Source organism: Porites lutea, chromosome 4 (assembly GCF_958299795.1).
Source record: "Porites lutea chromosome 4, jaPorLute2.1, whole genome shotgun sequence".
NCBI classification, from domain to species: domain Eukaryota; kingdom Metazoa; phylum Cnidaria; class Anthozoa; order Scleractinia; family Poritidae; genus Porites; species Porites lutea.
The window spans coordinates 26,870,683-26,896,096 of record NC_133204.1 but is presented as its reverse complement, the minus strand read 5'-3'; the positions used below and the strand labels follow the sequence as shown (position 1 = coordinate 26,896,096).

Genomic DNA, 25,414 nt, shown 5'->3' with positions numbered 1-25,414 from the left:
GTTGAAATTTCGAAAAAATAAGAGGAAGGTCCTCAATGGTTGATGTAATTGTAATCTTTTAAATTTCGCCTTTACTCTCCACAGTGGCTTCAGCAGCTCAGTGGTTAGAACAGCTGATCTAAAACTCGGAGGGTTGTGAGTTCAAATCTCAGCTGGAGCTAGAAAAATTTTCTGAGCTATCCGATGTTAAATTTCTCTTTCTTCTAGAATTATCATAGAATTGACTTTATACCATGCTTGTAATTTTCAGATATGAATCGTTTCTCCAAAATTTGCGACATCTTAACGCGAAAGAAGATTGAAGATAACTGGTTCGGAGAGACCCCCCTGAAAAGATGTCTAACCACTTTGGACCTGACCTCTCTTGGCGTGGCTGCAGTTCTTGGCGCAGGTTTGTATGTAGTTACGGGAGAGTTGGCACGTGACGTTGCAGGACCAGCTGTTGTTGTCTCCTTCTTTATTGCTGGAGTAGCTGCTCTCTTTTCTGGGATTTGTTACGCCGAGTTTGGTTGTCGAATACCTAGGGCTGGCTCTGCCTACGTCTACTCTTACGCGACTGTTGGAGAGTTCTGGGCATTTTTTGTGGGCTGGAACATGATTTTGGAATATATAATCGCGGCCGCAAGCTTGGCACGAGCGTGCAGTGAGTATATCAATTCCTTTGCGCAAGGCTCTATATACAATTTCTTCATGGAGGACATCGCTAAGTGGAATGTTCCAGCGCTCGGCAGTTTTCCTGATTTCCTGGCCATGGCTTTGGCGTTAGTCATTTCGTGTATAGTGTCTTTAGGTGCACTAAAGTCCTCACTGTTTAACAAGGTCATGACGTTTATAAATCTTTCTGTCATCATTTTCATTATTTGCGTTGGCTTATACTTTGTAGAAGGAAAAACCTGGCAGGCATTTGCCCCTTACGGAGTGAATGGAGTTCTAAAAGCCGCTGGAGGTTGTTTTTATGCCTTTGTGGGCTTTGACGTCATTGCTACAGCGAGCGAAGAGGCGTTAAACCCCAAGCGTTCAATACCATTATCGATCATCCTAACGATTGTGATCAGTTTTCTTGCGTATTTTGGAGTCGCCACAGTTCTCACTCTCATGATACCTTATAATCAGCTCAGTCAGTTTGCACCTCTGGCTCAAGCCTTTGCCCAACGAGGATTCAGCGCCGCAAAGTATGTCGTGGCAATTGGAGGGCTCTGCGCAACTGTGAGTAGTCTGCTGACCGCCATATTTTCAGTCCCTCGTATCTTGTACTCCATGGCAAGTGATGGCTTGCTGTATAACTGGTTTGCGCATGTGCACGACACCACAATAGTACCTGTTCGGGCAGCTTTGGCTAGTGGAGTTTTGATTGCATCCTTGGCCTTACTACTGGACCTCAAACAGCTGGTAAGATTTACTACTGTTACTATTTTTTTTTCTACACCACTAAGAGAAAAGTGTGTTTAAAATCGTGTAAGAGCATCATTGATCGAATTTCGAGCTACTCACTCGATTTCAACACATGCCCTTCGGTAACATGGTCTTATTGAAATCCATGCTTTATCGTTTCCTTTAGGTTGAGATGTTGTCCATTGGCACGTTAATGGCTTACACTATGGTAGTAATTGCTGTTCTCGTCACGAGATATACTCCTGGTGTTGAAAGTGTAACTTTGGAAAACGACGGAAACGACAAGACAACCAAAACGTGGATGAAGACGCTCTGTTGTAACTCAGACGAAACAGATGCCAGGGCGGATATTAGCTACAGACAGGTGCAAAACATCGACGAAGAAATCAGGAGCAGTAAAGGGGAACCAGACGAGAAAACAAGCACTCGCGCTCGCGTTGGTGTGTTCACACTGCTTGTATCTATAACAGCATTCTTAATTTGTCTGACTCGAACTTATTCATACTTAGGCCGAGCAGAGCCCTGGGTAATCCTTCTTTGCTGTAGTTTTGGCTTACCGATTGTCGCCTCTTTGATGTATATTATCAGACAGCCAAAAAATTCCGCTACGTTTCCGTTCACCGTCCCGGGAGTGCCATTCGTTCCAGCCATTGCAATATTCTTCAATGTTCTACTAATAGTAAACTTGAGTCCTTGGACATACATCCGTTTTGGTGTGTGGACGGCTCTAGGTGAGTTATTGCCGACTGAAGAGGTTGGGAGTGGGGGTGGGGGACGGGTGACGCCCGGATAGTTGACGGCTGCCATGCTAAAGGGGAGGCTCAAGTTCAAAACCCGAAAGGGTCACTGACCATAGACTTAATAGGCTACTTCCGAGTTCCAAAAGTCCTCACTTTCAAAATGAGGCCAAGCGCACAACCTTTCTTGTGAAAATGAGTTTTATTTGCATGAGAATGAAATCTCATTTTCATCAGTCAAAGGCTGAGCACCTGACGTCGTCTTGATACAGAGGCCTGGGGGAACTCGGAAATGGCCTATTGGCTATCTCTGAAATTAGCGGACAATTCTTCCAAGGACCCCTTAGACAAACAGCAGCGGCGGAAAGACGGATCTTGGTGTAGATCAGGATAACACTTAAAACTGAAGGCAAGGCTGATCAGACAGCTAAGGACTGGTAATTTATTTGCCCAATACTTCGACAAGACAAAACTAGTAAATACTGTGACTGTTTATTCTATTCTCACTTAGCTTTTCAAGCCCTTGATGAAGACTAGTTTTGTCTTGTCGAAAAATTGGGCAAATAAATTACCAATCCTTACCTGTCCGATCAGCCTTGCCTTCAATTAATTTTAAGTATCTTTTAAATCCCGACCCAGTTCAAAGCTCTAGTCCGCTTCACAGCTTTTTTGACTCAAAGAACGGCTGTGGAGCAGACTGGTAGAACTCTGACTTTTCTCCCTTTGTCGTGCTTTGATTTAGTGATTCATAAGGATGCAAATGAGCACACACACACGGTTGTTAAAAAAGGTAGGGAACGTTTCATCGGTGTGGGTGCGATCTACCTGAATCGGCTATCATTTCATGTATCATACATGCCATGGATAGCCTGAAAAAACAGCCGACATCTCGCGACGCCACCAACGGTTTCCCCGCCAAATGACGTCTAAGAAACGAGCGCAGAAATTCCATACTGATGGCACGTCACTACCCAGATCTGGGTAGTGCTTCTAACTGGTTAAAACAAATTTCCCACGCGGCAAAACCAATCACAAGTACTACCCAGATCTGGGTAGTAACACGTCATCAGTATGGAATTTCTGTGCTCGTTTCTCAGGCTAGCCATGGGAAGATTTGGTTCAGCACGCTTAGACCCCTTTTATTTGGAGAAAACTTGCCCTGGGTATAGAACGTTCCTCGCCTACCCGAGCTTTCTTATGTAAGCCAACTTTTCCTACATTTTCTTACAAAACACAGTGTACCGTTTACGTGAGAAACAAAAAAGTTTGCTTGGCTAGAAGGGTGACCCTCCCATACTAGCCCGGTCGCCCTCTTTTCTCTACATAAATTATTAAAACACTTTGGTTCGCTTAGGGCCTGTTTACATGGAGGTGGGGGACCCCAGATAACTGAGGTAACGTGTGGCGGGTCACCCCACCTATCATGTAAACGTGATCAAAGTAAAATGAGAGATTATATGGACAGGTGGGTTACCCCACCTAAGCGGGTTACCTCACCGTACCTGGGGCCCCCCACCTCCATGTAAACAGGCCCTAAGCCGGGTCAACCCGGTTAAGGCAAGACAATCACAGCATGCGCGAGGGCTCTTAACACGGGAGTCAACAACAATTCCTTTAAGCATTGATAAAATGGTAGCCGTTTTGCAGTTAGAATGTCTAAAATATGCTAATAATCTTCATGCTCTTTAATCGTTTCAGGACTCCTTGTATACTTTGGTTATGGTTATAAACACAGTTTGGAAGGTATGCGGCAAAGAGAAATAACGCAAACACATCTCATAGTTTCACAAACGCAAGATTTTGGCAAAGAAGCTGAAGAATGTCCTTTGGCTTCTGAATAATAGAGGACAAGAAAAACACGATAAAACAGGAATAACTACAGTAATTATATTGTAACTAACAAGGTCACAGCCGTGATTCTGAATGAAAAGAACGTTTGACTTTGCGGCATTACGTTTTATTTATACAGTCAAACTTCCCGTAAGTTACCATAAAGCGAAGAGTCAGTGGTCGCTTTACGAAAATCAAATCACGTTTCTCTTCCGTTAAGACGTCCGGACTCATCTACTTCATGGCAGATAATTCATCGCGTGCAATTTCAATTTTATGATATGCGTAGTTCCATGTTGTCACTAAACGTTCTTAAGGTCGGTACACACTAGGCGACAAGTTGCAGCAACATGTCGCGGCAACACGTTGCAGCGACAAATCGCTTCATGTGTACCGGAGAATTTTTGTGAAAATCTTTGTCGCTGCAACAGAATTTGTCGCCGCAACAAGTAACACAGATTCAGTCTGATTTGATTTTTTGCGACTTGTTGCAGCGACAAAATTCTGTTGCGGAGACAAAGATTTTCACAAAAATTTTCCAGTACACACGAAGCGATTTGTCGCTGCGACGTGTCGCCTCACCTTGTGGCTGCAACTAGTCGCCGACCTGTACACACGGAGTGATCTGTCGCCGCGACGTGTTGCAGCAACTTGTCGCCTAGTGTGTACCGACCTTTAGTGTAATCTGAGTAGCATGGTACATACAGCGAACCTAGAGATCAGACTTTAAATCAAGGGGTCGCTCACAACAGGTTAAAAACAATGGCAAGTAAAAAAAAAACAAAGACCGTCAGCCCCAAAAAGTGAACGTGGTCGCTTACAGGAGGCTGGTCGTTTACGAGAGGTTCCAACTGTAAAGGTTTGATTGTTCTTTGGATAGGTGGTAGCTCATGGAGGAGCGACTGTGTTCAAATTGTATCCCAAGTAAAACTATATGTATGTAACAAATTCAACAGGTGTCGCAAAAATAGAATTCAGTGTGAATCCAACAAAACAATGAAAATTCGACAATGAATACAGATTCTTCTAAAACTCTTTAATGACCTAACGTATTAAAAAAGCCTTTTTAATCGAGGTAAAAAAGACAATCTACCACAGTGTTAGTAAACACAAATATTTGCTTTTTACTACAAGAGGAAACGGGTAGTCTTTCCACAAGGTACATGGGACACGCGTAAACGCGCAGAGTGCTCGCCAACACGGAAGCGATGAAGGTTTCATACGATTACCCTGAAAACGTACAAAAATGTCTGAGTGCGATAACGATAATGTACAATGTACATGTTCGATAAAATTTGATCATTTCAGTTTATACATGCTACTTTGGACAAAGAAACGCAAGGCGTTAATGGCCTGATATAACCCTTTCACTAATTCACTGTTCATTTATCTTTCCATCTACAAGAAGCAGAATTTGTATGCTCATATTAACTTACAGACCCAATCAGTTCGCACTTCTTATAGGACAAAAAATGATGTTGTCTTTCTTGTTTTCAGATCTTGAAAGGCAAACATCCTCGGTTAATTCTGTTTCTCATACGCGCGCTCTCTTATCACCACCTGAAATATCATCTTCCCCCTTTCGTTTTCTTGACTGAGAAGAAACAGGTCTGTCCGGTTCAGCCAGTTTAGCTATTTCAGGAAGCAAGTATTTTTGTGGGGGAGGGGGTGGATCTTGCATCAAGTATTCAGCGATATAGTCCGGCTTTAAGCACCAAACGTTATAACTCTGCAGCAAGCTTAGATCTGACGCCTCCACCTTTGTTTTTGATAAATCTGAAAACAAAAATAAAACATTGGCTTTCGAATATGATTGCTCAAGGCACAAGGTTTTTGGTTAATGTACTGCGCCATCACAGGTATAAAAAATAAACAGCACTTTTTTCCTATACAGCCTTCCGTTAAAATCGAAACTTATAATTTTGCTGTTGTGGATTCAGATAACGATAGTTATAAAAATAATTTTAAAAAATATATCATTGAGAGGAGGGCATGTATTGAAAGATTGATACAATCCGTAGTGGCGGCATGTTAAACCTTGGCGACTTAGATGCATGCTCGTGGTCTGCCATAACCGTGGGAGTTTTGTCCAGCGACAATTTCTTCAAATGATCTACTCAACGGCGATCTAATCTGTTGTATGACTGCCCATCCCCACCCCCACTGGTCGCTCCTCCAACTCTAGGCGACCTCACATACCCTAACTTTTACGCCTTGACGGTGAAAAAGTTATTTATTCGCGGTTTCTAATTTCATGACCTGATCACTTGCGAATGAGTTTTGGTCCTGCTGTGGAGATTATGAAATTTTATGCCATGTATAAAAAGGGCTTAATCAATAATTGCTCTAAGCGCTTAACAATGCCTAATGTAAATATAACAAAATTAATAATGGTTATTGAACTGAGTGGAGTGCAATTTGGTATGAAATCATTAGTGTGATTTTAAAATCGGACGCAGCGCGCCGCACAAGTTCGATTTAAAATCACAGGTATGATTTCAGACCAAAATTGCAAGACACGAAGTTCATTTACCACTTTATTACAGTTATTTTTAAATCACAGAATTCATTATATTTCAGTACCAAACTTATAGTGATCTAGTAGCCAGTTTGCTGAAAAAGTGGAATCAAAAAGGTTTTTACATCTCATTTTGTATTCGAAACAGATACTGCGATATAGAGCATAAATGGTGCGATTTAGAACCGATGTGATCAGGAGCAAAAAACAGTGCGATTCGTGAATAAATCCCACTGCCGAGTGCCAATCAGCTTGCAGGGATCACCAGTAATTTCAAAATAGATACAATAAAAGATGCATACTCAATCCCATCAGTTCCCGGGCGACGAGGAAGTTATTAAGCCGTTTTCAACTTCGTTCTCGATTGTAAAATCGTTTTTTCAACTTTCGTACCATAGCGAACTTGGAGGGCATTGTGGGAAGGATAACCATTTGACAAATTCGACTTTCAGATGATAGACAGAAAATCCAGGGGAAAGGCAAGAGCGTTCTTGTTGCACCTTCTCGCTCCGCCATAATATTGATAAATTAAAAGGATTCGAGCGATAATACAGTGACACAAATGAGAGAAGTTCAAGGACCATGTGTAATGCGCGTGCGTGGCCCCAAAAATGTTGAAAGAGCTGAGAAAACGGATCAAACATGGTTGCGCTTCGCTTCTGCGATCACAGAACAAAGGAAATGCTGCATTTTAACCTTGTTGGATTAAAGTTGGACAAGTCTCAAACTTTGCGCAGCAACTCTCAACGATACACAACAAAGTTGGGAGATATTGGACAACAATGTTGCGTCTGTTTAGGTGGAGCTTGACGCCAGAAATATCGAAATACTTACCAAGAAATGCGTGAGAAAAGTCCTGAGTGTTTTTGAACGGTGGCCTACTTCCTGTTACTTTAGCTCCTCCGGCTTCTAACAAACGTTTAAATCCTGGTTGACGAGACTTGTCCACGCACAGGAGTACCACCCAACCACTAAAAGCACCACAGGAATACGTGCCTTGGCCAGCCACCGAGGATGCCTACATACAGGACGTGAAAAAGAGAATCTAAATAAGTTACCAAATTCTTCGTCTCCGAAAGTATTTTGGTGGAGATAGATCTGCATTGTCACCTATCTCCCAGGGTTGCAAAACAATTATTCTTTCTTCAAGGGAAATATGTCTGCCACCATTTTCGTCGGACAGAACAAAAGTTGGGTCCGTCAATCAAGGACGCGTTACCCGAAATTTGTGCCTGGTACAAACGTAATTCACTGGTAGACTGATTAGAGACATATACTCAAAATGACTTACATTGAAGTTGTGGATATATGAAAATCATATATGTGAACTGCGGAGATGGTACCACCATTCACAAGCGCTTAGGGTTGGATAATGACATTGTCAGACATCATGTCAGACCACAGTTAAGATTCAATTCTAGTAGGTCATTGTCCAATCAATGACTTTTATTGTTGCCTGTTCCAGTTGTTCGGATTGTGGTGGACGGTGCAAAGAGATGTGAAGGTTCTCTCCTCTCTCTCACTCTTTGACTTTGCACCACACCATCTGAACGCCGAAAAGGCTACTGTCACATGCAGCTCTGTCACCCTCTAAAATAAAAATCACTGTTTCTTACCGCTCGTTCTTGTCGAAGCCGAATCCTCCAGCGTTGAGCGGCAGCTGCAAGTTTATTGAAGGGTTCTCCAGGTATTTCTTCGCCCCATTCATGGCCAGCTTCGTCAACAAAGAAGCCTTCCTCCCTGCTGGCTTCCAAGTACGATTTATGAAGCACCCACTTTCCAGCAGCCACCGCAGCCAGGTACTTTTCATTCCTTTAAACAAACCAAAAACATGTTTAAAAAGGTGTTGGTAGGCTACTGTGAGTCCAGGGTTCATACAAATAATTGCAACTATTTTTTAGGGACTTTTCGAGGAATTTTCAAGGACCACCCATCAGAATTGTAATTTCACAGATTGACTTGCACAAAAAATGCACTTTCCCAATCCATTTGAACAGGACTTAAGGCTTGAACTGTATGCTCTACCAACGTTTTTACAATTTTTCATTGATAGTTAATTATTGCATAAAACAAAAAACTCTTATGTAAATCACCTTTAACTTCTCTGAGCTATGATTTATATTCTTCCTTGAACAACCAATGCAAAAAGCACAAAAAAAGAAAAACACTTTCAAGGCTACAGCATTCAGAGTAGAAGAAATTTCAAGGACTTTTCAAGACTGTGCTAGCCCTTGACCATGATATACTGTCTGGTGACAAATTACTCATTGTAAACAGAGATTTTGGTATTTTTTTTAAAAAGAGCTCTAATCTATTGGGTAAAATATAATTGCATAGAAATTGTCTAGTTCTAACTTTTTATTCTGAGTATGAAATCTTCAGCGTTTAACAGTTTAAATAAAACCCTTTGGAGAGTTATTTTACGTGGTAGAATTCGTTTTCAGTATTTTCCAAAAATCCGTCGTTAATTTTGACCGAGAAACTTTAACGAGAGAAAAGTTAAAATATAAAGGTTTTTAGGGAAAGGCATTTTTGAGCGATGCACCTCAATAGGTAGTCAGGCCTTTTCCATTTTAATATGCCTTGGCGCTACGAAATTTATATTGCTAAGTGTCTTCACTCTTATAGAGACGATCTGGTCGAAAATTTGGACAAAATCAGTTCCGAAGAATGCAAAAAGTCCACTTTCGGTTGACGTGTGTCGCTCAAAAACGTCTTCGTTTACTCTCCCTAATATATGTAATTATTTTTTCACTCTTTATTTGCTCTACTTACCTATTTGGTTTACCGACTACAACATGAGTGCAATCAGGATTGAAGTAAACAGTGTCAAATACTTGGCCTCCAAGTTGCTCGATCAGTGCTGAGTAATCAATCTTCTCTTGAGGTGTCATGACTGACAGCTGAAACTTGGGCGGGGATGGAGCACGTGTTTCTGTCTGATCCAAGGTTGTTCCATCCAGAAGGTTAATAGGTTGAGGTTTCTGTGCGTCCTTGATTTGGAGGCCGATGGGCGGGGCAGCAGGGGTTGAGCTGGACACAGGTGAGGGCGGCTCAGATCTGATGGTTGTGTTCAGTTGTCTTATTCGTTGTTCATTAGTGACGTTGTTGCACGAGACTATCATTCCTGTGACTAACGAATCTTTTGAGTTGGTTGTTTTCTCATTCTAAAAGAAAGCATAACATACAGACATGAAAGATATATCATTAAAATTTAATGGGCTAGCTCCTTCCTTCTTGATACCCTAGGGGCCGGAGACATTTCATGAGCTGTTCCGAGTTTCGATCAAATCTTATATAGTGACCCGCGCAAAAAGCCAAACATCTGTATCTGAAACATCTTTCAACCTTCTTGGTCACTCGCGTACAGAGTGTCATAGTGGCATGTCGCCATCTTCGTGGACCACAAAACAACTCTAACAAGACCATTTGAAGTATGGGCTCTTGTTATTCGTTGTACGTGGTTTTCGTTGACATGCACGGTATTTCTAGCTTCGTCTATTTTTCAGGAGATGGGGCCCTGATGCTTCCCATGTAACAGTCCTGGTACGAGCACTGATTAATGAGCCTCTCTATGGTACCTGCGGACGTCGTTTACCTCGCGCATTTTCCATCAATTCGTCTGTTTTTCAACGAAATTGTCGCATATTAAGAATTGTGTTCCGTTGTAACGCTACTGGCGATTTCCAGCAACCACGACCACAATGACGAAAAAACGAGAAAACAAAACAAAACAAAAAATATATATATAAAGGGTTAATAAGCAAAACAAAAACTCTGAACTTGCAGCACAGTTTCATGGTTGCAATTTTTTTTTCTTAGTTTCCCATCATCGCACTACTTACAACACTGTCAAACTTGATCGGAATGACTATGCGATTGCTGATTTAATCAAGATCGCCGTTTCATCGATAGCGATCGTCGCGACTTCTATTTCATCGGAAATACCCATAGACTCTAATTAATAATACTGGAAGTGCGGATCTCGCAAACCCTCGTGTGGACCCCTAATTCTTTGTCTATTGTCTTTTTTTCTTGTTTGTTTGTTTCATTATCCTATTTGATTCTATTTGAAGCATTTTAGCATTCTTTCGGTCGCCGGATGGGAAACTCGAAATGGTTGATGGATCGTGGTGTTAATTCTGAACATGTTATGGGGCTAACTCTTTACAAGGCCAAATTCACTATGAGCTACTATGAATTGAACTCAATTTCTTACGCGGCGAACTAGTTGGGGGCGAACTCACTACGGGGTGAAACCATTGGATTCCGCTTCAACGACCGTCTGATTTACGGGAGCTGAAACCAGAGTGTGATCCAATGGCGGGAAAAGAACCAAGCTCACTGCAGGTTAGCTCGGTATAACATGAATTGAATGGTAAATCTCAAGAGAAAGCAACATTGAAGTGAGACGCACTGACAAATGTTCGTTTATCTCGATTTTTGCTCTTATTTTGAAGCCACTGGTACACATTCCTTCAATTGTCTCTGTAAAATACTCCTGCCGTCGAAATTTATCGGCAAAAGTATTTCTTGATCACCAAAAGAGGCGTAAAGACAGTCAAACCATCCGATCAAGTTGGTCGTTTGATGACGTCATTGCGGATACCAAGAGATATATACATGGACCAGTTTCTGTATAGACTTATATAATTTACATGGTCCACAAGAGTTTGCAGGCCGCTACGATCCACGCCCGTTCCACGCGCTAAGCGTGCGAGAAATTAACAGATCTCGCTCGGCCACGCTTCTCGAGGAATACCTACCTTGTTTGTTGTGTTAATCTCCTCATCCTCTTCTGCTGTGAGATCAGGACTTGGACTACAACCCCTTTTGAGCTGTGCCATGATCTTTTCTCGCTCCATCCTACCGGCAGGATCATCATAAGTTATTGTATCACTTTGAGAGTGTTCACTTTCATCTGTTACCGCCATAAAACTGGATTTGATTCTTGATGATGATTTGTTACTGTCAACATCAGCAGCCTAAAGAAAGTTGAATAAATATCAATGAGTAGAGCATTTTCTAACAAGAAAAAAAAAACTTACTGAGGATCACATACACGTAGAAAGAAATGTTTCATCGTAAAATCTACATGCATCACTATCAATTTCTGCCCCTTGTCACCCTTCCAACACAGCTTTCTGTTTCATATACGTCTCTCTAGGTGTCAGATAGTATAAAATAACAACAGAACATATCTTGTATCGTACATGTAGAAACATAAGAGCTAAAAAACTACAGCAAACGATTTTTGATATTAATATCTGTAGACAGGAGATTGACAGTTACTTCAAGATCTGTTGGGTTTTGCACCAATTAACAGGGCAAACAGAAAAATGTTCTAGCAAACTAAAAATACAAAAAAAAAGAAGGCCAAGAAAGAAATTGAAAGGAAAAATACCTTAGAACGGAGCCTAAGCCGTGATGATGTCCGCCTTGTTGCTAGTGACATGTTAGCTGCTGCACCACTTCCTGAAGCATTGTGGGACGCAAGGCTCGAGTTAGTTGATGACGTATTGCGTCGGCTTCTTCTTCTCCCTTTTCCCTTGAAAGAAGTATTACTTGTTTGAGTAGAGAAGCAGTTTCAGTTAAATTCACAGTAATGTACAAAACACAAGATTAACCTTTAAATCCAATAATGGTCTTAAATGACCAATGGCCAATAATGGGTTAAACTGTTACAGTCAAACTAGTGAAGCAAACATGTACTCGTAGTCGTTCTCGTCCATGCATCTAAAAGTCTTGATCTATTCCCCAAGGGTAACCGCTTAATACAAGTTTGACCGTAGTGGCTGCCTAAACAAATAAACATCCAAGTAAAGATGTATTGACATGTTAATAACATTTTCCTCATGGTAAGTATACCTTAGTAGCACCCATGATAGCTTCAAGCTGTCTCTTAAAGTCTTCTTGTGCTTCCAGTGATTCCAAAGTGCCAGCACCCATTTGAGGATCACATTGCACCTCTTCTGTGGTACTCTCTGCCACGCCTAGTTCCCCAACTGCTATGTCTTTATTCTGTTCATTCTCTGCCATATTTTCACTTGTCTTACTTGGTTGTTCTGAGTCACTTGGATCACACTTGTCAGTTATGGCTGAGTTTCCTTTCTTTTGAGGTGACATTTCTTGTTCCACTGTTGACTAGAGTTTACAACAAAGACAATTTAAGCTCAACTTCAATGCCACTTTAAGATATGTGTAAAGATAAGCATTAGAGGGCAAACGCTAGGTTCGTGTTGCAGACAACTGAAACCCATACCCCTCAAGAAAACATCAATTTTATTTTGCAAAATACTGGAAAACAAATGATATTACAAGCCAGAACTCCAAAAAAGGTTTCAGTTAAATGGTTCAGGGCGCAAAGAAAGTCGGTTTTACGGCGTGCCATTTGGGCAAGTCGTTGCTAGTATGTACTAGCCAAAGAGTCTTTTAAGTAGCCCCAAAAAAATTTTTGATGAGCAGCATTGATTCCAGTTCTTCTGTAATTTGAACTTCCCAAAAAACTTCACTTGCCCTTTGGGCAAGTTGAGAACAGGATTCACTAGCCTGATTGCAAAATCCACTAGTCCTGGACTATCAGACACGACTTTCATTGCATGCTGTGGTTACACCAAAGGACCTTGACAACAGACTTCCAAAATAGAACTTTTTTACTAGTCACATCATAATCAACTTTGAGGAGGGGGGAAGGGGAGGAACATCAAAATCCCAAAGCCTGTTTTAAATAGATAAGAATGTGAAACAGTCAAGCAAACATGAAACTGAGCCGTAACATACTCACAGCTTTGGAGGATCTGGTCATTCTTCTACCCGTAGTAAGCACAGGAAGACTAAGTTTAGGATTAAAGGTGTGTGGATACATGCTCTCATCCACTCTTTCATTCTTCTCCTGACAGGCATAGAGCCAATGTGGAGACACAATGAAAATCCCTCGATCCTTGGCTTGGGTGTATTCCTTTGTTTTGTCACTGGCTGAGCCCTGAAATAAAGATGCAAATTAACACTTTGATGACTGCTTTGGTTCCACAGAAAACCATGCATATTTTCCTTTCTGGGCCCTTAGCTTTCAGTTTGAGCTATTAAGTTGAAATGCAGCAGCATCAGCAAGGATAGATATTTCCACCGATACCTCATTTTGGAAATTCTGACCAATCATGACAGAGTTACACAGAAATAAAAACAAAACATTTTGGCTTATGCACATGAGCAAAAAACAAAAAAGGCTGCTTTGTTACATCCAGTTAGCCAGAAAATATACCCTTAATGTTGCAAATCTCATCTATATAAGTTTTGAAAATAATTCTAACACTTGATAATTCTAAAACCTTGAACTTATCACAACTTGACAAACAATGATGTCACCTGGTGAACAAGATGAGTGCATGACTCATCATAAAGCCAACGATAATCAGCACCAAAAGATGTTGCCAAGGTAAACAACTCTGTTTGTTGCTGAGCTAACTTTTTGCTGACTGATAACACAATACCAGCAAGGATCCTTTGATTGGTTTCATCCATTTCCTGCAGATTCAGAAATCAACAGCTTAAGGGAAGCACTTACAGGCATTTTAAATTATCTGTTAAGCACCATTGAACAAAAAATTATTTGGGTTTAAATAACCTTGCCAGGTCATGTTGTAAGTAGGCTAGCAAAATGATAAACAAATCTTTCAAAGTGCTACCAGAGACATGCCTTTTCACTGGGTATAACAGGAAGAGGAAATGAGTCTGCTGCCTGGTTAGCTCAACTGGATAAGCGCTGGTCTGCCGAGTGGGAGGCTGCAGGTTCAAACCCCCGCTGAACCTATACTCAGGGTCTTAAAATGTAAATCAACTGAGGAGAATGTGAAGCCTTTGTTGTGACATCTACAATGGTTAGACGTTCTAGTCTTCTTGGATAAGGACAAAAAACTGTGGGACCCGTCCCACAGCTCTTTCACTGTTGATCCTTGTGACATGAAATAATCCACACTGCTGTTTGTTAAGAGTTGGGGGCATAGATCCTGGTGGTGTGGGACAACCTTTAATGGTCTGGGTGGCAGGCTTTTAGCCAGACTTTGAAAACTAGCCGTCCAGAAGGCATGTTTTCCCATAAAATTATAAGAGATTAAGTGAATTTTCCTTTTATTTCTTTCAAAAATGGGCATTTGTAGGATGGCTGGACACCCTTCTGGCTAAAACCTTGCTGGGTGGGTAATGAAGGGGTTGATTTTAAGTGGGAAGTAAGTCATGTTTTGTCCCCTGCCTCCGTGTTCAGTCACTGTGGCAAATTTCAATTAAGTTCAGTGAAGTTCAATTAGGGAAGGGATTCAAGACGGCAGGCAACAATAACAAGTAATCTTGTAACCTTAAAAGTTCAGTAAACCAAATAAGCTGTGACCTAAAATTTACCTTTTCTCCTTGCTGTTCATCATATGCTGTCCAAGCTCCATCATCTTCACCTTCTCTTGTAGGAGGAGCAACAGTCCCAAATTTTTGGAGGGTCTGCTTGATGTTCTCAGCAAAAAAATCATCCAGAGGGAAACTATTTCTGCTACCACGACTCTTCCTACTTCTTAGACTGGCACATGCTGGAGATTGCAGTTCCTCCATTACATCAGCCAAATCAAATGATGGTCTAAATGGACGACTGTAAATGGATGGTCTCTTGATTGGCTGTTTCAAAGCACTGCTACCATCAGCAATGGGTTTAGCAGCATTTGTAGTTTCTTTTTTGTGTGGCAAAGCAGGAAATTCAGTGGAGAGCACATCATCTGTTTCCAAACGAACCTCTTCTTGTGCAGTTCTTTCATTGTCATCCTTGGTGCTTTCTTTAGAACTTGACCTATCTTCAGTCATTCGCTCCACTGGGTTAGCATCAGCTTTACTAGGAATGCTTACATGGTCTTTGCTAACTGGGAATTCACTAACAGAAACCAAAGTTCCTCTCACGGCACAGGCAAATAGCCATTGCTGACTAACAACAGGCAAGTTCCATTTCACTGCTGCTGAGTATTTTTTGCCATCAGGAGTTTGGCATAGCAGGTGAGTGCTCGCTTGGTAGTTCCGACTTGCTTTACGAACAAAGTATTCTTGACAGCTGGCACCTGATTAAAATGACAATCCATTGTTCAATACATTTTGTTTGTAGACATCATTGATCTGAATTCAAAATAAATTTGCTCCCAAAAGAGCACAAAGAATTATTTGCTGAGGCATCAGAGGGTATTTACAATGCCAATCAAGTTGATGTTTAAATCCAAGAACACCTATGCTACAGGTCAAAATAACATTGACTTTAAATTTTTTGCCTCCTAAACTTTATTATTCATGAATTAGGGCTAGGAGACAAAGGAAATTGAGAATCAACCTAGGTCAAATCAAAGTTAACCAGAAATCAAATTTGACCAGTAACATTAATGCCACATATATACATGTATGGGTTGAATTTGCTGCTGTATGTCTCCTTTTCTACACGAGGTCTTCCTTGGACACTCAGGCTTTCCCCTCTTTTCAAAAACCAACATTTCCAAATTCCAATGCAGCCAGGAATCACATAGACGAAGAACTACTAAGTAGAAGTGCTACCATAAAATCATTAATCATTCATTTATTATTATTTTTAATTAAACAAACCTAGCAGCTCAGCCAGCTGATACATGTGATCCCTCTTCATTCCTGTGTACTGGCTGATCGACAGCACACATCCCTTGAGTGGCTGACATCCCTTGGGAATACTGAAGGGCTTGAATAAGAAGCTATTATCTAGTTCTAAAAGGTGGCCACATTCTATACTCTGTTCTAACCAACAGAATGTTGCCTACAGCATAAGAAAAGAGACATCAAATTATTTTACCAGCTGAAGCGCAGCAACTTTGACTGGCATTACATCCATACAGCTTCTAAAACAAGAGTTAGGTTCTACTTCAACTTTATTTTTAATCTTTCAAACTTCTAATAATGAGGTGAGGAAAGTAAATATTAAAATTCAAACTTATACTGAAGCACACTAAAATAACAACAATACACTGCAGGAGAATATTGGAACACTGAAAAAGCACGAACCAACCAATGTCATGTCATGGACTCAATCTGAGGTTCCTTTACTTCCATTGATCATTCTTTATTCAACCCAAGTACTGCTGACACTAGTACATTGAAACAGAGTGGGTTCATGCAAAAAGGCCCAATTTCACATAATAATTATCAATCACAAAAACAGTCCTAATGGAGCAAATAGAAAAAATTGTCTTACCAATTGTTTGGCTTGTATTCTACCTTCAGGAACTGTATTCATAGGGAAAATAGCAAAGTCTGCCGTTTGCCTCTCACTGGCTCGCTTTCCACCATTGCTTTCTATGATTTGCCAAAGGCGCTCTATATGTTCATCAAACCCAACCACTATAAAGCTTCTACCCTCCAGTAAACCACCATCCTGTTGTGGTTCATCACCTTCATCAAGTGTGGCATCAGGATCTGTACTAGTAATAGGATGATCTGAGTGGAACCAAAAAAATGGTCGTAAAATATACTTTTCAGGTCACATCAGGTCAAAGTACTAGACATCAAGGCTGTGCTTTTTGAAGAATTAGAAGGAGCCCAGAGATCCCAGAAGTCATGTTTAAGGGACTAGTTCAGCTTTACAGTGCACCAAACAAGTTTCCCACTAGTCTGTATTGAAAAACGGTCCTTTACACAAGACAGACAAAAAAGACTGTGACTTATACATCTTCATTGCCTGGCACCGATTATTCATAAATTAGAGCTAGGGAACAAAGAGAATTAAGAATCAACCTTCCCAGGTTAAAGAATTTTAACCAGAATATAATTAATTCTGACCTGTAACATACGCTGTATATGTTATACATCAAAATTAAATTCAGGTTAACATTTTGTAAGCTATTTTGATTCTCAATTTCATTTGTCTCATTGCCCTTATTATCAATAGGAGGAGCGAATCAACTGAGTTGGTGAAAAAATTTTAACTGGCATTTAACTTGACCAACAAAAATCTGATCTCCCCGGGCATTTGGCAAGTTGTTCTCCAACAAATTATGTGCATTTGTGGAGAATTTGTCTCTAATAATTGATATTTCTTACAACTTTTAAATAGGACAATCTATTTCACATTATGACTACTTAAGCATTACAAAAAATTAATATGTATATCAATATATCTATTTAGTTGAAGGGAAATCAAACACAGTCCATGGCACATTCTGATTGGTCACATCTGTGATGTATTTCTCCATCTGTAAGACTTGTACAAACTAACGACTTAACATCAAAGAGCTTGTCAGATGTATCTTTTCTGTTTTCCTTCATGAATAAAATAATCTCAGGTTGAATTAAACTTACCTTTGCCCTGGCCGCCATCACTCTGCAGGTGGACTTGTTGCTCTGTGCCATGATTATTATTCTCAGTAGAGTCCATATTGTGTGGCAAGTATTGTTGGAACACATCATCATCTTCAAATGCATCATCCTCATGCATTATCTTACTATCTTGTTTATTATCAGAAAGTTTCTGTAATGGTGCCACCTTTTTTGTTGACGTTTTTAAAAGCTTTTCCTCTGGATCTTCATTTTCCTTGCAAGAAGGAGAAAGCTCCTGATGTTGAATCCCATCAGAACAGAGATAATCTGCAAAAGACAGTTAAACATTGGTTCTGGCGAAATTACCAGTTCTTGAAGGATGCTGAGCCTGACCGTAATCAATACCTCTGTTTTTGTAGCTCAAAATCATTGGACCCTTGTGTGCTAATCAGTGATTCCTCAGAGGGTTCAAATTCTGGGGTTCTCATTGGAAATGAGGGGCATATGTACATCACAATCTGCTACATGTTTACTGCCATGGGGTGAAGTAAAACATCACTTTTGTTCACAGGTAGATTGTACCCAGGGTCTCAATTAATTTGTACTAATTATGAAGAGGTTAGAGATGTCTTAACTTTTGCAACAACAAAATGTTTTCCTCCGGAATGTCTGCACTAAAAGTCACGGCTTGTTGAAGCATTAATATTTTGGTGAAAGACATTAATGCATAATTTTCAGATGATAATCAAATCAGTCTCATACTTAAAATACTTTTTGGACAGTAGCTCATCATGTTGACTGGCCAAACAAATTTTAGATTGGCCCTGGCTTACTTTTGACTGGTAAAAATATGGAATTTTTTCTTCTTCAGAGAAATAGTAATATTTTTGCTGAGTGGCATTCACAAAGACGCAGAATGTAGCCAACTCTACTCAGTGTACACGTTATAAATTAAATCTGTTGCCGTTAGCGATGCGTCCCCTAAATTCCCTAAAGGCATTTTAGCGCTAATTTAAACATAGGCATGTTAAACGTGCATGAGCTATTTTGAATGCTTTAGTGTAACTTTAATACTTCAGTGTAACCTTACCAAGAGTGATGAATCTACCTTTTTCATCCTAAATGTAGATTTGGGTTGTTGTGCAAAATTGGGTATCGCGCTACATAAATGAAAACATGAAACGCTCAGCTGAGTCGATCCTCTACAGGTCTATATATTCACTTTCCTCTGTCTTTCCCTGTTACATCTGGTGCAAGTTAAACGAATTGTTAAAGTAAAATAAATTTCTACTCACCAAACATTGATTAGAAGAAAAACTCTAAGGTTTCCTCGGAGTTTCTTAAGCCAAAATGTGACTCATCGAATACTGAATAGTTACAAAATACCAGGATTTTTGTCATTGAGGTAGATGGTTGCATCATCATAATTCACGAGGTTTTCACATGCGATTCTACTCAGTGAAACAGTCTTTAACTCTGACAAGTTATTTCTTTATGTTTTAAAAGCTATTGCTTCTTAAAAGACAAGAGCCTTTTTTAAAGCATTAATTACAAAACGAAACAGGTCTTCATACATCCAAGTTACTATTTATCATTGTGAAAAGCCAATCTGCATGAGATGTACAGTCAGGCACCTGGCACGTGAAAGTGTTGGACTTTGCCCCCTTTCGTGGTTCGTACGTGAGGGAATTCGAGTTATCACACAGTAAACTAGTAAACAGAATTATAAAAATAACCCTTGCACAAAATTTGCATGTGAAGATGTTGGTCTTTGGCCTTTTTACAATTCATACGTAAAAAAAAAAGGCAAATTGTTTACTACAGAATTTTCTCAAGCGATTTTAAGAAATCACCTTGGCTTCATTACAACATCTGCAATTAAATTATGTTTCATGCAACGTCAAGGTTGATAACCTAACATTTATTAACATTTGTGAGACAGTCTTTAACTCCGACAACTTATTTCTTCATGTTTTAGAAGCTATTGCTTCTTAAAAGACAAGAGCCTTTTTTACGGAATTAGTTACTAAACGAAACAGGTCTTCATACGTCCAAGTTACTATTATTATTGTGAAAAGCCAATCTGCATGAGATGTACAGTCACACAGCTGGCACGTGAAAATGTTGGACTTTGCCCCTTTCGTGGTTCGTACGTGAGGGAGTTCGAGTTATCACACAGTAATCTAGTAAACAGAATTATAAAAATAACTCATGCACACAATTTGCATATGAAGATGTTGGTCTTTGGCCCTTTTACCATCCGTACGTAAAAAAAAAAGGCAAATTGTTTTACTACAAAATTTTGCGACTTTAAGAAATCACCTCGGCTTTATTACAACATCTGCAATTAAATTATGTTTCATGCAACGTCAAGGTTGATAGCCTAACATTTATTAACTTCCAAGAAAATTATCAAACTGCTGAAATTATATTTTTACTTGTATCATGTTACTCCACTTAATACAACAGTATCTAATTATTGTGTCAACTAGCCTCTTCCAATTTTATTCCCCAACGCTACTGTTTCTACTTAAGTTACGCATCTTTACTAAATAAAATACGTTTCAGAAACTATAATACTTAGTATGCAGGAAGGATGTATCATGTTGTTCACTTATTATTCTTTTTTTTTCGTTTTGCCAGAACGAAAAAGGTCTGTTGAACTTTGTAAGCGAGAGAATAATATTTTTAAAGCTTGTTTACAGGATTAACAATACTCAGTACAGCTTTCACAAAAATAAGCTGCCTTTTTAACCTTCTAAAACCACATTTTATAGGGCGCATACTTTCGAATTAAAGTCTATATCTAAATATCAATTACTGCTTCATTGGAAGAGCTTTGAAAATATATGATCTTTTATACTCTACCCAGTTGTAGCAGGTGAAACAGGACTCATACTGACGTGCGTTGTACCGATAGCCGAATTAGGTCAGAAATGCCTTAAAACAGCATCCATACTAAAATATGAACCCTTAAACAGCTGCATCACTGTACACAGTGTTTGAATCATGAAGATATTTAATACAACACACCTGTAGCCGTAATAAAAGACGAAAAAATAGTGAAAAATCAAGATGGCGGTCTCAAAGTGCCCTTGTTCGACCTTTACCAATGCCATGTTTAAATAGAAGCCAAGATCTCATTGGTTCCTAAGCATCAACTCATAGTACCTTCAACCTTATTGGCTCTTGCAACAAACATCCCAACATACAAAGATACAAAGCCACAAAGATACATATGCTCACACCACTGACATATGAGCTATTTTTTCAAAATAGCTCAAAAATTCAGTTTGAGCTACAATCCCGGACAAAACTACTTGAGAATTTTTACCCCTCCATGCACACTATGTAACGCAACAACACTATTTCAAAAACAACTGATTTGCGGTACCAAATTCCCCTTCCCCCAGGTCAATGTTGTTTCCTACAAATGTTTAAGGATCAGGGTTGCTTTAGAACACACAACAACATTGCTTCCAAGGGGAGGGGGGAAGGGAGGAGGCGGTATAGCGAGAATGTTAGGAAAAATGGTCTGAGAATGTGACATTTTCTCAACAGTTTTGTCCAAGATTGTAGCAGTGGACATGAACAGAAGAATTCAGATTTAGAAACGAAGACCAGGAGATAATTCATGCTAGTGTAAGTAGTTTTTTCTAAGAGGTTTTTCATCTTTTGAGCGAATTTCTCATAAGAATATTTGGGTTTTACCTTTTTAACGAATCATTCTGTAAATCACAGTATTAATCCTCGAAATGTAGAAGTGAAAGAGGCGAGCTGCTTTCAACGCGTGAATGCTAATTAACTTGAACTGTTAGAATACTGAGAAACTGAGAATTAATTAATGAATCTTGAAGAACAGTGACACGACAAAAACAGTACATGTACTATATTCTCCAAATTTTGTGATTGCCAGCAGCTAAAATATTTTTAAAAGATATAACCATGTTTTTGTAATTTGCTGTTTTATTTTTAGAGCTATTTATTTGAAAGCCATGTACCTGACCAGTAAAAATCACAAGCCACCTGAAAATTTTTTTCAGAAAAATGGTCACCTTGGCCGAAAACTCTCCTTTGACCTGTCATTATTTTAAACCCTGCAGTGTTAAGACAACACAACTTAATAATGTGATGAAGGGGGAGACTGTGATCAGAATGCATGTAAGGCACTGCAAAATGCTATGGGTTAAAAAAGGGAAATCTGTCCAGTACTTGCCTTCTTCGGACAACTTTTTTCCTTCTCTTGCAGAATCCAAAATCCACTGAACAGTGACAACAAACCCCTGGAAATCACAGTTCCTCAACAAATCAAGGTCTGTATCAATTCTGTCTCCAATAACAACATGAGATACAATCTCATTGATCTGGTTAAACCTGGTCCCTCCTCCACAGTTAATAATCTTCCTTAGCTTCTCCAGTTTATGACCACTAAATCCACTTAGATAAATCTTGCATCCATCCAAAAACATGTTACCAGGTTGGAGCCGTACATCAAAGTCTGAGCTTTGTGTGTCATCTAAACGTGTTTCTCCTAGTCTAGAGACATTATCAAACCGTTTTGATTGATTTGACAATGATTTTTTATTCCCAGAACTACTTAAGAGGTCGTTATCTCCATGTTTCTGAGCACTCTTGTATGCTGCTTCAGCAGCCTTATTGGCAATTTCCTTGTCAGTGTTGGTTTTAGAAGAAACAGCACTGTTACCTTTAATTAAACCATAAGATACTCTTCGCCCAGCTTGAGAACTGTTGTTTTCATCATCAGGAAGAGTGTAAAAGTCTGACTCATCAAGACAGAAACCTGACTTAACTGAGTCATAGAACCACTGTGTACAAACACAGTGTAGATTCCATCGTCTTGCAAACTCATACTTTTCTCCTTTTGGTGTGTCAACAAGAAGGTGTGTGCAGGTGTTCATGTTCAGTTCCCCAGAATATGTTCCGCCATGGTCTGTAACAAGTCGTTTGATTTCTTTGCGTCTGTCTGCCTCAATCCCTGTCACACAGAGAGTGATACCTTTAAACGTTGGACATCTCAACTTCATGAATTCTTCATCTGTTGCACATATGTGGTCATTACGACACATATCCCAGCAAGTGTAAACCCACTCAGGCAATAAGATTGGTTTGTTTACATTGCAGGCAACACGGTATTTCTGTGAGCCTACTTCACCAGCCACAAGATGAGTCACTGAATTGGTAAAATCCTTTGACACAGTTCCTCCCATGAGCTTAATAAGATCATAAAGTTGATCCCTTTCCTGTCTTGGGACACTTGTGCATGTTACAACAGTACCACGCATGGCCACAGAGTACACCGGATACTGTAAATTTGGTAGAGCAGTTTCGGTTTTCAGACAAGATAAAAGGCATTGGGATCCAACAATACTGCAAGCATTCTCCTTTAACAACTCGAAATCTTCGCCTTCAAAACGTTCTAAAACAAAAACGGATTTCTTCGGCTTCAAATCTAGATTTTTTAAATCACCCGAAGAAATCCATTCGGTATCTAGTTTGTATTTTTTGCAAGCTTCCGAAGCCCGCCGAAGATTACTGTCCCTCGTGTTATCAATGCCAATAAATCTCAGAACGCGATCTTCACCACTCGCCATTTTCCAACGCTTGAAATTGACGATAAGTTAGCAGTTAATTCGCATCCGCCATATTGGATTATCCTGAGTTGATTATCATGAGTTTTCTCTGGTCCAAAGTTCACCAAATAATTTCCAGTTTTAATGTTTATCACATTCTGTCCAAAATGATACTCGTTGATGGGCTTTCGTGGATTAAATCACTTTGTAAATAGTAAAAATTTGAAGAAACGAAGACGGAAGCCTGATCCAGTTTTTTTGGCGGGAAAATATCACACATGCGTAGAATGTTCGAAAGTAATATTTCCCAAGATTCTCTGCAACACCAATAGTATTTTGCAACTTCCGTCACTTCAGAAGCGGTGGGAAAACTGTGGTCAATATTTTTTGGCTGATTTTACGCCCTTGTAAGTATCAAAGTCATCTTGCATTTTAAAAAGAGACTCCTTTCGGAAGTGAGTATCAGTTCAGTAATACGCTAAATCGGAAGATCCAAGATCATGCGACTAAAGCGTCCTGAAAAAGTTTCCTCGAACACAGCTAGAAGTCAACAACAAGACAAGCCAAATATAGCAGTCAACGTAATCTGAAGAAAAGATAGCGAAATAAGGTAAGAACAGTGACCAATATGGTAAAAATGAGATGGTGAAGCTCAAGAATAGTTTCAAACCGTAAATGATACCGATCAAGGAGTACAAATAATCGTAAAAATCAAATTGATCAGCGAACGTGCGGCATATTTTGCATGCATGATTACCATTTGACCTTTTGCCTTCCAATAAACGGGCGAAGAGCCTTCTAGCTTCTCTCACAAAAATAGGTATTTGAGGTACAAGCTGCCGCTCAAAACTTATCTGACAAGCTCTTTTTTATTGGTAGTTAATAATAGTCGTGAACGTTAAATTGTATTGTTAAGCTTAAGTTTATATTAAGTTTGTGAATGATTAAGCTCAAAGGGAAATACGAAACAAACAGTTCGTCCAAAGGCCCAAAAACTAAAGTTAGTTTTAATAAGGCTGAAGTAAGGCTCAGGCCATAATCCTTTTTTGTTTCAGGAAATGTTCTAGTTATTGGGTAAGATTATTATTTATCACCGGGTGATTAGTGAGGGAGTTGTATGAAGAATAATATTATTAATAGGAGTGTAATCATACAGTGAGTTAAAAAAATTTGGATGGCGAGCATGATGTGTTTAGTCATGAATATGATTACAGACTGGATTGACAACAAAGTTCTGGTACATGAACATTTACATGCATTGTTCTATTAAGCTACATGTACAGCTGTAGATTATCTCTTTTTCTGTGACCAAGAGATAATACTGTGTCAAGACACATACCTTTTAAAAATAATATTTTCATTAATTGAATGAAAACTGGCTTTCCAAATAAAGGGTTCTTTTGTTTCATATTTTGGTATGTTGTAGCTAAAATCTGTTTTCAGGTTAAAATAAAACCAGGATTCCCTTTGTTTCCCATATATCTACCCTTAATTGGGGCCAGGAAATGAAGAACATTTAGAATCGAACCAGGTGGAATACTGGTTTAATCTGAGAATGGACTTCACCTTCAAGAGGTTCATTGTTTATAGTCATTATGTAGAATAGTCAGTATCTGGAACTTAATGGATAGCTATCTTACGACTCTTGGGTCAGTATCTGAGTTTAAGTTCAATCTGAAACGTAATCTTGTCAAGGATTTTATAGATTCTTTAGTATTTTATCATGTCAACTAAATTTTAGTGTAAATATTTTTGCATTTCACAGATTCTACAGAGAGCTAGAATTGCAATGCATATCTATTTAAAAGATGGACATCAACGGCGCTGGGTAACAGACGTGCATCTTCAAGATGGATTTTGTCCTTGCATTGGTAGTAGCCTCACACACCAATCTCGTGAAGATGTGTCTCAGTCACTGGAACCTGCAATTTGGTTTAAGGTTCTTGTGTTAGAGTCAGTTTCAGTAGACTGTGGCAGAAGGATTGTTAGCTGGTCCACAGGAAATAACTCAGAAGGTCTGTCAAGTCATTGATTTTTGGTTTTACCAC

The 25,414-nt window shown here is 39.5% G+C and overlaps 3 protein-coding genes across 4 annotated transcripts in view; 2 read left to right on the top strand and 1 right to left on the bottom strand.

Moving 5' to 3' along the window:
* Positions 1-252: 252 nt before the first annotated feature.
* Positions 253-3,973, top strand: LOC140935195 (cationic amino acid transporter 4-like). The gene is made up of 3 exons (XM_073384732.1): positions 253-1,389; positions 1,559-2,123; positions 3,828-3,973. Exons 1-3 carry the CDS (start codon positions 253-255, stop codon positions 3,968-3,970), a joined length of 1,845 nt encoding a protein of 614 aa, XP_073240833.1. The 3' UTR covers positions 3,971-3,973.
* A 1,001-nt stretch (positions 3,974-4,974) lies between these two features.
* LOC140933139 (DNA topoisomerase 2-binding protein 1-A-like) lies at positions 4,975-23,695 on the bottom strand. The gene is made up of 14 exons (XM_073382654.1): positions 21,992-23,695; positions 17,818-18,102; positions 16,715-16,956; positions 16,096-16,279; positions 14,872-15,566; positions 13,843-14,001; positions 13,262-13,459; positions 12,346-12,621; positions 11,882-12,025; positions 11,244-11,462; positions 9,253-9,644; positions 8,094-8,289; positions 7,312-7,495; positions 4,975-5,735 (listed from the first exon to the last, which is right to left on the bottom strand). Exons 1-14 carry the CDS (start codon positions 23,385-23,387, stop codon positions 5,494-5,496), a joined length of 4,812 nt encoding a protein of 1,603 aa, XP_073238755.1. The 5' UTR covers positions 23,388-23,695; the 3' UTR covers positions 4,975-5,493.
* A 48-nt stretch (positions 23,696-23,743) lies between these two features.
* Positions 23,744-25,414, top strand: part of LOC140933138 (uncharacterized) — a 16,886-nt gene continuing 15,215 nt past the window's right edge. The window contains exons 1-2 of one of the 2 annotated variants that reach the window (XM_073382653.1): positions 23,744-23,976; positions 25,141-25,381. In XM_073382653.1, the coding sequence (XP_073238754.1) occupies positions 25,156-25,381 (226 nt within the window). In that variant the 5' untranslated portion in view covers positions 23,744-23,976; positions 25,141-25,155. Of the gene's footprint in view, positions 23,977-25,131; positions 25,382-25,414 lie in introns of both variants that reach the window. The other variant, XM_073382652.1, reaches the window with a different exon arrangement.